Here is a 14264-nt window from a genome sequence, read left to right on the forward strand (position 1 = left end):
TTGAGGTTTCAACAAACAAACCATGGGTTTTGAGGTCTTATAGTTTTTGTTGTATGTCAACAAAATCGATTAAATTTTCAGGATGATCTTATTTTCATGTTGTTATAAGCAAATATAATGTTCCAGATAAGATAGTTAATAAATACATTAAGAAAAAGTACCTTAAAGTTGCACTTTCTGTTAGTATTCCTTTTTGGACTTTAACTTTTTAACATGTTCTAGCAGCCCTATATAAAACCGTGACACTCGAAAGGCCATATCTCTGGAATGAAACGTCCGATTAAGATTATTTAAACGCCAAAATGTTTCTTTCATCAATTCCCATCCAATAAGTTAGGTCTGAATCAATTTAAAAGTACTTCAATTTTTAGTGGACATGCCTACAAATAGGTTTTCAGATGAGATTTAAAAGTGGCCAGACTATGTGAAGTACGAAGTTTTACAGGTAATTTGTTCCAGAGAGCTGGCACAGAATTGCAGAAGGCATTATTCCCATATGTTGTGTGAGTTCTTTTACATTCAAGCAGACTGCCATCAGCATGCTCTCGCCCAATGATCCCATATTTTTTATAATTTGCTCTCACCGAATGCCCCATATTGTGAAAGTGACAGCCCAATACACCTATGTCCATTTCATATTAAAAAGGCGCGCGGAGCGAGCAAAAAATATGCATTATATAACTAAAGAATGTGCGCACATTTTGATGTTAAGTTTAAGAATGCGCTCGCAGCGCGCGAAAATTTTGAGTCACAAGCCCTTAATACTTCTAGAACCCCTCCCCTTATTTTGGGTGTTAAAATTTTAACCCCCCTATTTTGGGTCTAAAAAGTCTATGACCCACCAGTATATTCATCACCCCCCCTCCTTCCGAAAAAAATGACATCCCCCTAAGTCAGACTGACAAGTAGGCCTACACTACAGTCATGACAGTTTTATGTCAGAAAACCTGATACCTGATAAATTATCAATTACCATAATCAAGCATAATTATGTGATATATAACACGCCTCGTTAGCTCATTTTGTAATTCAAAGGCCCGAAGTTTCATTAACATAATCATATTCGCATACAGCAGTCATTTTTCATTTTCCATCAGCTCTGTTAAGATTAGAGAGATTGCGATTTCCAAACGTACGTAGCATAGGACGTAGGCCCTACATGGAATATATTCAAAATCCCCGTCACAGGAGAGTGGATTTGAATAGATTCCACGTACGTTCGATACGTACGTTTGGAAATCGCAATCTCTCTACTAACTGTTTCAGAGAACGTCCTTTATTATCATATATAATATTTTATTTTGATGTTGTCGATTGACATTTTGCATTATTCATTATGTTGATCAAATCAAATGTTTCTTATACAGTTTGTCTTTGCCTTTTATTTGACCTTGTTAGATAATACCAAAACAAGTCAGTATTTCTTTATCATATATGATGTCAGAATGCTTCCTCTCGTAACGTTTTAGGAAGTTATGTTACACAAGCATGCATCATATACATGCTAAACGCAGTTCATGATGAACCTGAAAGCACAAGGACAACAAATTCAACAAACGTATTTATTAAGAAGGTCAATTTATACCAGCCCAGCCTGTGTGTCATACATAACGATCATACGGTACCAAGCATGTATCTCCAATGGTAACTAATGGTGCTTTTTGATCCCAATGATTTGCAATACTTTCTGGTTTGATTAACTTGGACTAACTCGAAGATGGTAATAGCCCGACTTTGTTAGTTGGTGCTTCTTCTATTTGAAATCATCGGATGGTTGTAACATGGCTTCTCTTGGGAGAATGACGTTCACCCTTGTCAGCAAGACCACGTCTAAACGTGTGCGTGTGTCGATATATTTTGTGTTGTATTTTATCCTAAAAAACACAGGTAAGATATCTTTCTCTCTCCAATTTCATGCACTCCCTCTCGATTTCGTCGACTCTCTTTCCTTCCTTCCCTCTCTCTATCTCTCTCTCTCTCTCTCTCTCTCTTTCTATCATTTTTACCTATATGCCCAAAAGGGAGCACTTGTTTTTCAATATAAAAAGATGGGGTCTGCACATACATTTCCGCTTACCGTAACGTTTTAAATCCTCCTATCGCGTCACGTCTTCACGTTCGAGAGTCCGTTAAAAGCTTTTAAAAGGTTTGTCATCATCGTGTTTTCTGATGATCTGGAATCAGACTTTCTAAGTGGTCCATTTCGAATACATTCAAAAGATCTATTTTGGAGTCCTTCTGCGAGATATGCTTAATTCTATATACGCATCAATAACTCCTTTGCTAGCGTTTTGATACATTTTTTCGATCGTATATGGACAGTTAGTTACGCATCGTGGTTTACTTAAACCCAGAACACACACACACACACACACACCCCCCACACACACACACACACCCACCCCACAAGTATTGCGTCATCGTTAGTATCGATGTTGCCAAATTCGAAAAGACATTGTAAAATCGCCCCTAACACACACAAAATATTACGGGAGGACGAGTTAGTGTAGTGGTCTTCTCACTCGCTTCTCACCACTGCGATCCAGGTTCAAACGAGTGAGTTTGGTTGCCGATCCATGCTCATCCCCACAGGTTTTTCTGCGGGTGCTCCGGTTTTCCTCCTGCTCCTAAAATCGGACCTCTTATATTCGGTTGGCATCCTTTTAATTTAGTAGCCTCTGATGGCTTTGCCTGGCTTCGACCGAATGTTATAAAAAATAAAAATTAGCCACACATACTGCAGTTACTGTCCGTTTTCCTATACACAATACACAGTGCTCTCACCATTGACGCGTGACCTCTACAAATGATGTATGTTGGAAGAATGGACACTTGCCTAGTTAACATCACTGTGTGAAAAATAACCAGCCAATATTTAATTTATTCTCCAAACTTCTAGCAAATATATTTCTCTAACATGACCTAAAATTGCAGCTAGGTTAGATGTTCAGAAATGGTCGCACTTTTGTAAAATATGAGTGAGGGCAAGGCATAGCTAGCCAACTCCCCGTGTTAATTGAATGAAGATTTGACCGAAACTATTGGTATCGGACCGCTCACTTCTGAAGGATGCCACAAAAAAACGGTACAAGCTACATTTAAATTATTCTATGAAATTCTAGAAAATATAGTTTTGTAACATGTCCTAAATTTTTAGCTACTTTAGGTGTTTGGAGAGGGTCGCACTTTTGTGTTTTAGGAAGGATATGTAAACGACAAATAACACCAAAAATATGAAGAAATTATTTCCAAACTGTGTTAAGTCAACAATCATTATGTTGCTCATTTTCAAGAATGCTGGTTAACAAAAAGCAGGCCATTGTCTCATTTCGTGAACAAAGGTCCACATACCATTGTGTCCTTCCGTTTCCTTTATAATCGGTTACCCAACTGAAGCTATAATACCAGCTTTATTGCGATATCGCACATGCAAAAACAGACACATGTGCACAACCAGAGAAGATCCGATTTAATCAGTTGAGCTGTTTCAATGAGTGTTATCTTGGTTTAATAGATTTTAATGGGGTTTAAGTCCTGCAAAGGTCGAGATGAATTCTACTGTAGACATGACTGCATCATGATCCATCTCGTTAATATACAGATATGCTGATTATCCACGCCTACCTGGTTATTATATATGAATATTCATAACACAATTAAAGACTAGTACACTACTGACATTCTTTTAACCATTTTCTCATATCCACGTAAGGCATTGCAGGTGGCCAGTGTGGTGGCACTTCTTACGACATCAACGGTACCTTCACCAGCCCTAACTATCCCCAAGACTACGACAACTATTTATCCTGTGAATATTTCATCAGAGTTCAAACATTATCTAGAATCGTTGTCACTTTTCATGACTTAAATCTAGAAACACTTGGACCGGCGTATTTGGATTACATAACATACGGCGTGGGCACGTCGATGTTTCAGAATGAAATAGGAGTATTGAAAGGATCACTGGAGAAAGAGGAAACACTAGGATTTGAGACGGATTCGGGATTTTGGCTTTATTTTAACTCAGATTCAAGCAATTATAAACCATTTTCTGGTTTCTTGTTGTCTTGGAAAATAGGTAATATTTATTTATACATAAATGAACCGATTTTGTAGAAATAGTAAAGCTATATGCGTATAATTAAAACAAAATCGTTTTGTACATTTTGTTGAATACAGTCATTCGGAAACTTCGTTGTTATATGTAAATTATTTCGTTGTTTCAAATCCTTTCAATGAAATAAAATGAGATTAAATAATGCCATAATTATATTTTTTTTTTCATTCCTCAACCAAATTTTCTGTGAGAAGAATCTGGCTGCGGGTACAACATAACAGGAACGGAAGGCATTTTATCCAGCCCAAACTTTCCTTATGTCTATCCCAATGATATCGATTGCACCTACATAATCGATACAAATCAGGAATCGACAATATCGATATATTTCAAATGGATTGATTTGCAGTATGACCGTGATTTTATATACATTGGCAATGGGACTGAAAGTTACATTGACGATGCTGTTTTTATATTAACTGGATTCGAACCAGTTACTGTGAAGGTATACGAAAGATACACTTGGATAAGGATGATTACCGATGGTAATTCTCGTAGAGATGGATTCTTCTTGTCATGGATGGCAACACGTAAGTATATGATAAGGAAATCACCGTGTACAGAACATTTAGTCATATTCTCACCTGGCATGTCGACCACGAACCCCAATAAACTGCACAAATTTATAACCGAGTGCGCGCAAATATCTCCACCGAAAGCACTATTGCTAGGTCATTATCTATCATACACCACGAAAAACATTTGAGACCAATGTGTCATTTAAGTTTCTAAATGACGTATACATGCAATTACACTTACAGGTGCACTTCTTGGTCCACAACCTCATCGCCCAACTTATTCCAAAAAGTTGAGATTTTTATATATACGTCCAACTCTTGCAGCATTGTCTCAAGTTAATTCATTTAGGTTGCTTGATAGTGACAATGCCATCTCCAAGCGTAAGTGACTCATGTGCTCTCCGGTTATGTTGTTTCCTTTTTTGCTCCAGTCAAGTGTTTTGAAAATTCCTTTTAGGGTGGCTGTAAAAAGCTTCGGTGAGATAGTGTCTCCCTGACGCACGCCCTTCTTTATCATGATTCTGTCACTGTTTTTGTGCATTTTGACTGTGTTGTAATAAGCTGTGTAAGATTTTTTGTGTAATAATCTTTGAAGATCTTCAAGTATACATTGTTGATTCCTTGTTCTTTAAGTGAATTCAGAACTGAACTGGTTTCGACAGAAGCAAATGCCTTCTCGTAATCAGTTAATCTATAAAAGCTACGCATATCGGAATGTTGTACTCCTGGCATTTCTCCTTCAGTTGGGTTCATTACTTTTTCTTCATTTCTTTTACATGTTAGCCTTAAATAACCCAACAACTACCCCTGAAGTGACGAAATTTACAGCAACAGACACGATGTCACAGGACACTACAGCAGAGGAAGGATTGCCTAATCAGCAACAGCAAAATAAATATTCAGGTATTATAATATTACTCGAGCGTTATAATTCAAGGAGAATTGAGATTTGCACAGGAGCGCGTTCGATTTCTGGTTCTTATTTTGCTCTCTTTCAAAGTTCTCGCATTTCCTACCAAACCTTTTTTTAATTTGACATGTGAAATTTCATGTCCTCCCGCTTCTTTTACCCAATGTTCACACTGTTTCTCAATTCTTCACTCCTTTTGTTGGTTTAAATGATGTAAATATGATCAAACACTCAGCACCTTTGACTATAAATGTAGGCCTACACAAAATGCTTATAATTGAGAAAAATGTTCGTTATCACATAATTGTCATATATTTCTATTGTTACAGTCGCCATTGGTGTCGCTGCCTTTGAAGCTGTCATCATTATTGTCATTATCCTACTAGTTATCTGTTTCCTGATCTTCTACCACAGAAGGTATTAAGGGACCGTTCACAAACACTTGTGGGGGGCTGATGCAAAAAGGGGGCCCTGAAAATGTTTGACCCTCCTAAGGGGGCCCCTGAAAAAATTGACCACAAATTTTCCCGGAAAAGTTGAGTTTATATGCTTTTCTATGGGGTTGACCCATAATTTTCATGTCAAAAAAGGGGGAGGCGCCTAAAATTGTTGAGGTCTGTAAAGGGGGGCCCGAAAAATTGTCGCGATAATTTTTTTTTTGCATCAGGCCCCCCCTTACAAGTGTTTGTGAACGGTCCCTAATGTCAATAAGCCTTTTTGAAGTATGGCGGGCACAAAAGGAGAGGGCGTACTTTGGTTTCAGTAACCTTTTGTCAGCTGAGAAAGCATACAAAGGTTTACTCAAACCAAAATACGCCCTCTCCTTTTGTGCCCGCCATACTTCAAAAAGGCTTATAATGTCCCTATTGGGCTCAATTATTGGACTTTTAAAAAATGGGCGCTTGTCCAGTTAGGCAGTACTCCCCCCTAAAGCACCTAATCTGAATTTAGCACATATTTTCATTGAACAAGTTGCAGTTTGTTTGTTTGTTGGGGTGCTTTGTTATGTTGTCTGTTTTACGGGGAAATGAATATTTAAATATAGTGCAATTGTTACTTGTAATCAAAGATGTTTTACTTTAGTAAAACCTAGATACGCTGATGCGTATACTGATGCACGGCAGTGAACGTAACCGTTCCCGGCTGAAATCCAGAAATGACGTCATTTGTTCTGGTGCTGCCACTTCCGGGTAACGCGGGTGAAGAACATGCCTTTTGCAAACAAAATGGCCGACAAGTCCCGGCCTAAAAATACAGCTTATTAGCCTACGTGAACATGGGGTCATCGCCAGAAGTATTTCCCTATCATATTGGACTAACACGTTAGCTATGATGGTATTTCACGATATAACAGTAATAAAAAGAAAACTGCCAACGTTCGTTCGTCGGATGTTTGACGAAGTGACCAGCTCTAATGACGTCACTATGTAAAGAACATAGAGGTATAAATTATTAATTAGGTAATACCAAATATGGAGGTATCCAAAAGTATGCTAATTAGAACAGGTTAGAAGGCACGACGAATCAGAATACGATCCTGGTATCCAATTCTATGCAAATGAGTTGAAGGAGAACATGTACACTAATGCGACTCTTATGTGTAGGCCTATTATAATTCTGTGCTTATAAAAATGTTGGTATTTATACAGCGCCTTTCACATGTGAACATGTACCAAAGCGCTTTACATTTATTCCGCCGTCGTTATAATTGATCTTGTGCGAAACAAATTATTTGTCTAAGCATATTATGGTATAATACAGTTGAAATACATACACCCGCTTTATGCATGACATGTCACGTCACTAGTCAACGCAATCTCCAATTAAGGTTATGTCTTCCACAGAGGGTATATTGGTTTCAACTGGAATAGCGCAATAAGTTGCGTATTCATATAAGATTTGTACATCAGTAAATCTAAATCAGAACTTACAATGCCGACTTTTTTGTTTTGTTTAATACAGAAATGCTACAGTGATAAGCGCACTACATACATTGGATCGTGACGATGTGGTTCAGTACGAAAACCAAATGAAAAACACGCATGTGCGGCAGTTCAGTAACCATGGTTACGAAATCACAACAACTAATTCAACAAAATCCAACACAAACAGACTGAATACGAATGATGAAAGTCGTACAAATGACCCAAGTCTACTCAGCAAAAATGGAGGTCCAAATGTTGTGGACTATTTTGAAATCGAACACAATGAGCAGATTGATTCTAGGACCATTAAAACCAAGAAAGACCCACAACTTGATGTATACGCAAATATATCGTTATCACCGGATGATGAATGGAAGGATTACAACAAAGGAAAGGAGGAGGAGGAAGAAGGATGGGAGGATAATAAACTTTATAGTGACTCTGATGATGAATCCAATGTGATTGTGGGGCATTTAGTAAATGGCACAAATGAGGAAGGGTGGGAAGATAATAGCATATACGCAGAATCGGAATTCTAAAGGAACCATAGCTTGGTTAAGCTTCTTCGACGGGCCTTCTAGCCACTTCTCTTATTTATATAGACCTATAATTATGTTATTATTTTCAGTGTGATGCAATCACTCTGCTGCTAAATATAAACTCTGGTATGATTCGAGAATAACAACATAAGGACACAATATTAAAGGCCCTTTTAATGCCATCTTCAGCAGATTGCGAAAAAACATGAAACATTAACGTATGCCTCTATATAACCTATAACACGTGTTCTACTAAAAATGTGTCTGAATTGTTTTATTTGACGGTAATTGCTATCTTCAGTAGATAGCGAAAAACGTGAAACATCAAAATACCAAAAGACTTTCCTAACCTAAGCTGGGTACGCGTCGTAAATACTATATTCACTATATAGATAGCAACAAAAAAACCAAAAAAAACCATCAAACACCAAACTATACAAATTAAAGGGTTTTCCTAACGCACGTTCCGCTAAATGTGTATGAATTATTTTATGCATTATTTTATTAAGCCCTAATATGCTATCTCGCAATATCGGCAGAGTATGACGTCAGAGATTCCCCTAAAAGTAGGCTTCGAGGAAGTTACGTACGCAGTAGGCACGGGCATAATAAAATCAGTTCATGATGAAAACACAATAAGACTACATTTTCAAAACGATTATATGCAAGGACAACAATTAATTGAGGAATTTTTCGCAGTGCAAGATATCGGAATGAAGTTATTAAGGCGAGTCGAAACGGTGCCTGCGCTAGCGGTGTTTGTGCTCAAATATTGAGAAACACATTTACAGGAAAAGGCATGGGTTCAATGTATGATATCCCAAGGCTCGTTGTAATGAGTTTTATTTCCCCCCGTGTGCATGATGTCTACCTGTGAAGGGAATAGCGACAAATTTCGTTTTGGTGGCTTCCTTTGCTCATTTCCTCTTGACTTTCGGGGGGGCTGGAAGTTGTTTTGTTTACACTAGGTAGGCCTATAATTTTTTTGTTTTTTTAAATGATACTGGGTTTTTTTCCTCATATGGGGGGTTCAAAACTCCCAACCCATCCCTTGAAATAAAATGGTGCGTCCTGTACTCTGCAGAAATACGGTATTTAAACAAACTGTCCAAACAAACTGGAAAAATATGGTATGTGGGCTCCGACACGCCTTAACGAGTAAAATCTACACATATCATGCTGACGTAACAACCATATCTCAGTGTTGCTTAGCTTGAATGATCAGAGATGTTGAAGAAATATCCGCGTGAAAGGAGGTGCTTCAAAAACATCAGAAAAGTATGATGAGACATGGGAGAATGACGTTAACAATTGGCAGGAAGGCCACATCTAAATATGTGTCGATATACTTCGTGTTGTATTTTGTGTTTAAAAATACAGGTAAGATAATATATATCTATCTTTCTTTTGGGCTTCTCTCAGTTCGCTGATCATCTCTTTTCTATAGCTTTTTATCATTTTTCAAGCCTAGTAATAGTCAAGTCACCATAAGAGTCCGGCTAATTTTTGGACGGAAACCTTTTATTTTTATTTCTGAACAACCGTTGAGGCGTTACAGCACATTTGGCAGCTTTTGGCGGTCAATAGTTCATCTCAAATAGAGTTATCATTGATGAGGTTTATATTTTTCTAGGCTGGAACTTCCTTGTTCATGACATCATGTAGTTAAAAGTAAAGACCTAACCATGCATGCTAAAAAGTAACAGGCCTGGGAGCACTTGTTTTTCAATATAAATGAAAGAAAAAAAGTATATAGTTCATCATATTTCGATCTTTACTTTGAATAGTAAAAATCTTGCAAAATAAACACATTTTTGGATTTCTTTGTACACATTACAAACAAAATTTTAAACAATAAAATGATTTTGTAATTGCTGCTATAATATTATTTTGCGGTTCTCAGGTTGCTATAATATTACAAGATTTTGCGGTTCTCAGGTTGCTATAATATTACAAGATTTTGCGGTTCTTAGGTTGCTATAATATTACAAGATTTTGCGGTTCTCAGGTTGCTATAGGCCTAATATTACAAGATTTTGCGGTTCTTAGGTTGCTATATAATATTACAAGATTTTGCGGTTCTTAGGTTGCTATATAATATTACAAGATTTTGCGGTTCTTAGGTTGCTATATAATATTACAAGATTTTGCGGTTCTTAGGTTGCTATATAATATTACAAGATTTTGCCGTTCTCAGAGCTCTCAGGTTGTGCAGGTTTTCAAATAATACTGCTTCAAATATTTTAACAGCTCGCCCTAAAATCAGTTTATACCTAGTTTTTCTTCCTTTTTCTTTTCTTTCTTCCTCTCTTTTTAGTTTTTCTTCCTCCGATTCTTCCTCTCTTTCTGATTTTCTTTTACATTATTCACGTATTCCACATCGTCCCTGTGTGTACAAGGACATTATCATTTTATTCACATTTCTTCCGGGTTTGTTGTTTACCTAGTACATTGAGAACCCACAAGGAAACACATCCTCTATTAAGATTTAAGGCGAATCAGAGGAGAGCATGACCTACCCAGCAAACACATCGCGTTTGGGGTTATATAAAGCGTATAAAAACATTTTAACAACATAAACATTCTAACAGAATTTATAAAAAAAATAGTGTTAAAAAAATATTTTGCAAAATATTTGCCAAAATATTTTACAAATGTCATTAAAACGTTTTGAATAAACGTTTTAAAACAATTTTTTTTGTGTTTGCTGAGTATGTGTTTGCCGTCAAGTATTGAGGCAAATAAGCTGACACACGCGATAAATGGTATGGGTTCTAAACGGAGATCTCATGGCTTGATATATAAAATACGGGATGTCACTTCCGCGATCCGCCCCATGTACATGATGTATGAATTTTTCTCAGGTCGAGGAGGGGGAAATATTTATGCTTAAAACTTTTGTTTGGATAAATTGTTGGCCTTAACCCAAGAACAGTTATAGCTAGAAGGAAAAATAAATTTGATTATTATCTTCCTTGACTCATTTTCTATCAAATCAATGTATATTATTATTATTAAGAGGCACATTGCAGCTTTTTAGTTAATGGCTAAAACTGGAAATTTATACGGTATGGCACTTGCCATCCCACTCATCTTAACGCTATGGCATGGCCATAATGAGGAAATACTTGACATTTAAGGGGGTATTTTACACCCATTGATTTTTTTTTGCATTTTTTTGCATTTTGTGAAGAAATTACAAAAAAAATTGGACAAAGTGGTATGCAAAATGAAGGGGCAAATCTTCTCGTTTTATTGGTGGCATCGGTATCAATGTAGCTTACATGCTTTTGAAGATAGAAGCCAAAAGGAGGTACATCACTGACGATTTAAATTCACTTCATTTTGGAAAGCTTACTATCAACGGATTTCGTTAAAATTTTGGATATGTGTTGCTGACACATTAGGGAAATAATGTTGATATGTAAAATGGGAATAAGTGGTCCCTGATTTCTTTTATGACTTCATGAACTTGGTGCTCCACAACTATCAAAAAACAAACCGGTTAAAATGCTTCTATTTTCAATGTCGAGCTATATTTTGTATTTTGAACTTGCAACACTATGTCACTGAAGCTTAATTAAGCCATAGGTAACAGGTTACCACAACCACACTACAGCAATGTTGAAAAAGATTGTATTTTTGTCACCTATACCACCATATTAGGTAGTTTTCCGTAAGCTTCATTTTTGTGATTTTGGTAACTATTTTATATTTATTTGCCCAATCCAACTCAACTAGGCAATCTAAATTGTACTCACCATTTACATCCCAAGGTATTTTAGTATATCCACCTCACACATTTCCATTATATATCCAGTAACAGACAAAATATCAAAATTGATGCCTCATTATGACATGTATGATATCACAGACTATCACATGTATTCAAAATTGATGCCTGAATTTGACCTGAACCAATTGACCTATAACCTGACCTTTGATGACCTTATAGCCTTTTTTAATCTCTTTTCCTAACAACATATTATAGAAGATACATACATGGTGTAGTATTAAATTGTCTATGTGGAAGAGATTATTTAGGCCTATTTAATTTATTCAGTGTTATAATCAGTGAGTATATTTCTATAGATAGTATAACAATTACTATTCATGTAATCTACTTGGACATGTTCAATAGAATAAATTATCGTTTGTTATGAAACACACATCTCAGTTACCAGGATACAGTAAACAAAAAAAATATATAGGGCTAAAATGATTTTCTAAAATGGTTTAAAACCACTTTGTATGTAGAGATATTTTATAAGTTCAGGACATGAGATGATGAACTTATTTATATACTTTATAAATTTGCAACAAAAAAAAGAAGATGGGTACTGATGAAAATCAGGGTATTAAATCGCCTTAACAGTCTTCGAAGTAAATATATACTTTAAGAAACTTTATGTGCAATCATTATGAGCCCGGGTGTCAGTAAAATTGAGGAGGGCAAGAATTCTCTTGGCAAGCTGAAGGGGATGCCAAGCAATTTTGGGCAGGTCGATAGGAGTTGATAGGAGGATCAAGTGATTTTTGGCACGCATATTATAACGGGGTACTTTTTAAATAAAACGCTTTAAAAAGGCATAGAAAAACAGCACGGAATCGGAAACATTCAAGTGTTATGTCAAATATTTCCATATTTTTCTATATAATTTTGTCCTCGCAAAATGTTTGTTTTCACTGTCACTTTTTTATGGGTTTTTTTTTCGAAGCGAACAAACGAGGTGCAACATCAAATACCTTATGTAATTTTATTCCAACGCCTTTATTATTAGACCACGTCAATTCGTGTATCAGTCCGTTGATCGTTAATGAGGTCGATCGGTTCGATGTGTTATGAACATCTCGTAAATTCATGTATGGACGTGTATAAATAAGACTCGTAATCCCCATACGCCCATTTATATTATTGATCTATGATACGTCCATGATTCACCATTGTTCACGCGAGCAGAGAGATATTTCAGCCATACGCAAGTTCCGACTAATTTCAAAAAATGGATTAAATCTCGGGTTTTTTTTGGAGGGGGTTGGTTTTTTTTCTTCAAAAAATCTGAGATATTATCCCAAATAAATACATCAGCACCTCAGGCTTTCATTTTGCAGGGTAAGTTAGTTCATAAAATATTATACAATCGTGTAAAAATTAAAGTTGTGACTAAAATGTGGGCGTCCTCATTATTCGCGGGAGAATTGCTTTAAATTATCGATAATTGCTTATTGGTATTAATACTTATTAGTTACCAGTTGTTACGTATCGTTGCTTACTATCCGTACTTACCGTTACTTACCGTTACTTAGCGATACTTATCCGCGTTACTTACCGTTACTTATCGTTACTTACCGTTACTTACCGTTACTTATCGTTACTTATGTTTACTTACCGTTACGTATCGTTACTTATCGTTACTTACCGTTACTTACCGTTACTTAATACCGTTACCATTTTCTTATATTCACGAAAGGAATTGCAGGCATGCCAGGTGGCCCGGAGTGTGGTGGCACTTCCTCCGACATCATCGGTACCTTCACCAGCCCTAACTATCCCCAAGACTACGGCAACGATTTATCCTGCGAATATTTCATCCGAGTTGAAACATTATCTAGAATCGTTGTCATTTTTCATGACTTAAATCTAGAAACACTAGGACCCGAGTATTTTGATTTTATAACATACGGCATGGGGACGTCGATTTTCCGGGATGAAATAGGAGAATTGAAAGGAACACAAAAGACTGAAGAAATATATGAAATGGAGACGGATTCAGGATTGTGGCTTCATTTTGAATCAGACGACAGCAATTATAGGCCATTTTCTGGATTTTCATTGTCTTGGAAAATAGGTAGGCATAAGGCCTCAAACAAAAAATTGTTTGATTGGCGTAACCCGACAGACCCTAAAATTAGGCCTGACCTGAGAGATTTTTTTTTGCAAAAAAAATAAATAAATAAATAAACAAAAAAATTAATAAAAAATTAATTAATGAAATTTAAAAAAGAAGGCCTTGAGAAAAATAAAGCCCAGACTGATAATAAATGGCATGGGTTCAATGCAGTGGCGTAACTAGTGAGGGCTTTATCAAAAAAAAAAAAAAAAAATCCCTATCTATCTACCCTATTTTTTATGTTACGCCAATCAAACAATTTTCTTTTTAGGCCTAATTGATATGTTGATCAGAATTGATTTGAGTAAATTTTAAAGAAATAAATGTGTCTGTTTTTATTTATTTTTTTTATTTTTGTTTTGTG

General features: G+C 36.3%; 1 protein-coding gene and 1 long non-coding RNA gene across 2 annotated transcripts; both read left to right on the forward strand.

Moving 5' to 3' along the window:
• The first annotated feature begins 1783 nt into the window (after positions 1 to 1783).
• Positions 1784 to 4641, forward strand: LOC140138383 (uncharacterized). Its single transcript, XR_011856988.1, has 3 exons — positions 1784 to 1887; positions 3713 to 4078; positions 4312 to 4641. It is a non-coding gene; the product is annotated as an uncharacterized lncRNA (long non-coding RNA).
• Positions 4642 to 5351: 710 nt separating this feature from the next.
• Positions 5352 to 8035, forward strand: LOC140138384 (uncharacterized). Its single transcript, XM_072160287.1, has 3 exons — positions 5352 to 5538; positions 5875 to 5962; positions 7508 to 8035. Exons 1-3 carry the CDS (start codon positions 5412 to 5414, stop codon positions 8007 to 8009), a joined length of 717 nt encoding a protein of 238 aa, XP_072016388.1. The 5' UTR covers positions 5352 to 5411; the 3' UTR covers positions 8010 to 8035.
• Positions 8036 to 14264: the final 6229 nt, after the last annotated feature.

This window comes from Amphiura filiformis, chromosome 17 (genome assembly GCF_039555335.1).
Source record: "Amphiura filiformis chromosome 17, Afil_fr2py, whole genome shotgun sequence".
Lineage (NCBI taxonomy): Eukaryota > Metazoa > Echinodermata > Ophiuroidea > Amphilepidida > Amphiuridae > Amphiura > Amphiura filiformis.

Excerpts from the sequence above, each read along its gene's own strand:
- LOC140138384 (XM_072160287.1), top strand. The coding sequence starts at position 5,412 with ATGTTAGCCTTAAATAACCCAACAACTACCCCTGAAGTGACGAAATTT. Across the intron at positions 5,539-5,874 it reads ACAGCAAAATAAATATTCAG|TCGCCATTGGTGTCGCTGCC; the intron begins GTATTATAATAT and ends CTATTGTTACAG. Across the intron at positions 5,963-7,507 it reads CTGATCTTCTACCACAGAAG|AAATGCTACAGTGATAAGCG; the intron begins GTATTAAGGGAC and ends TGTTTAATACAG.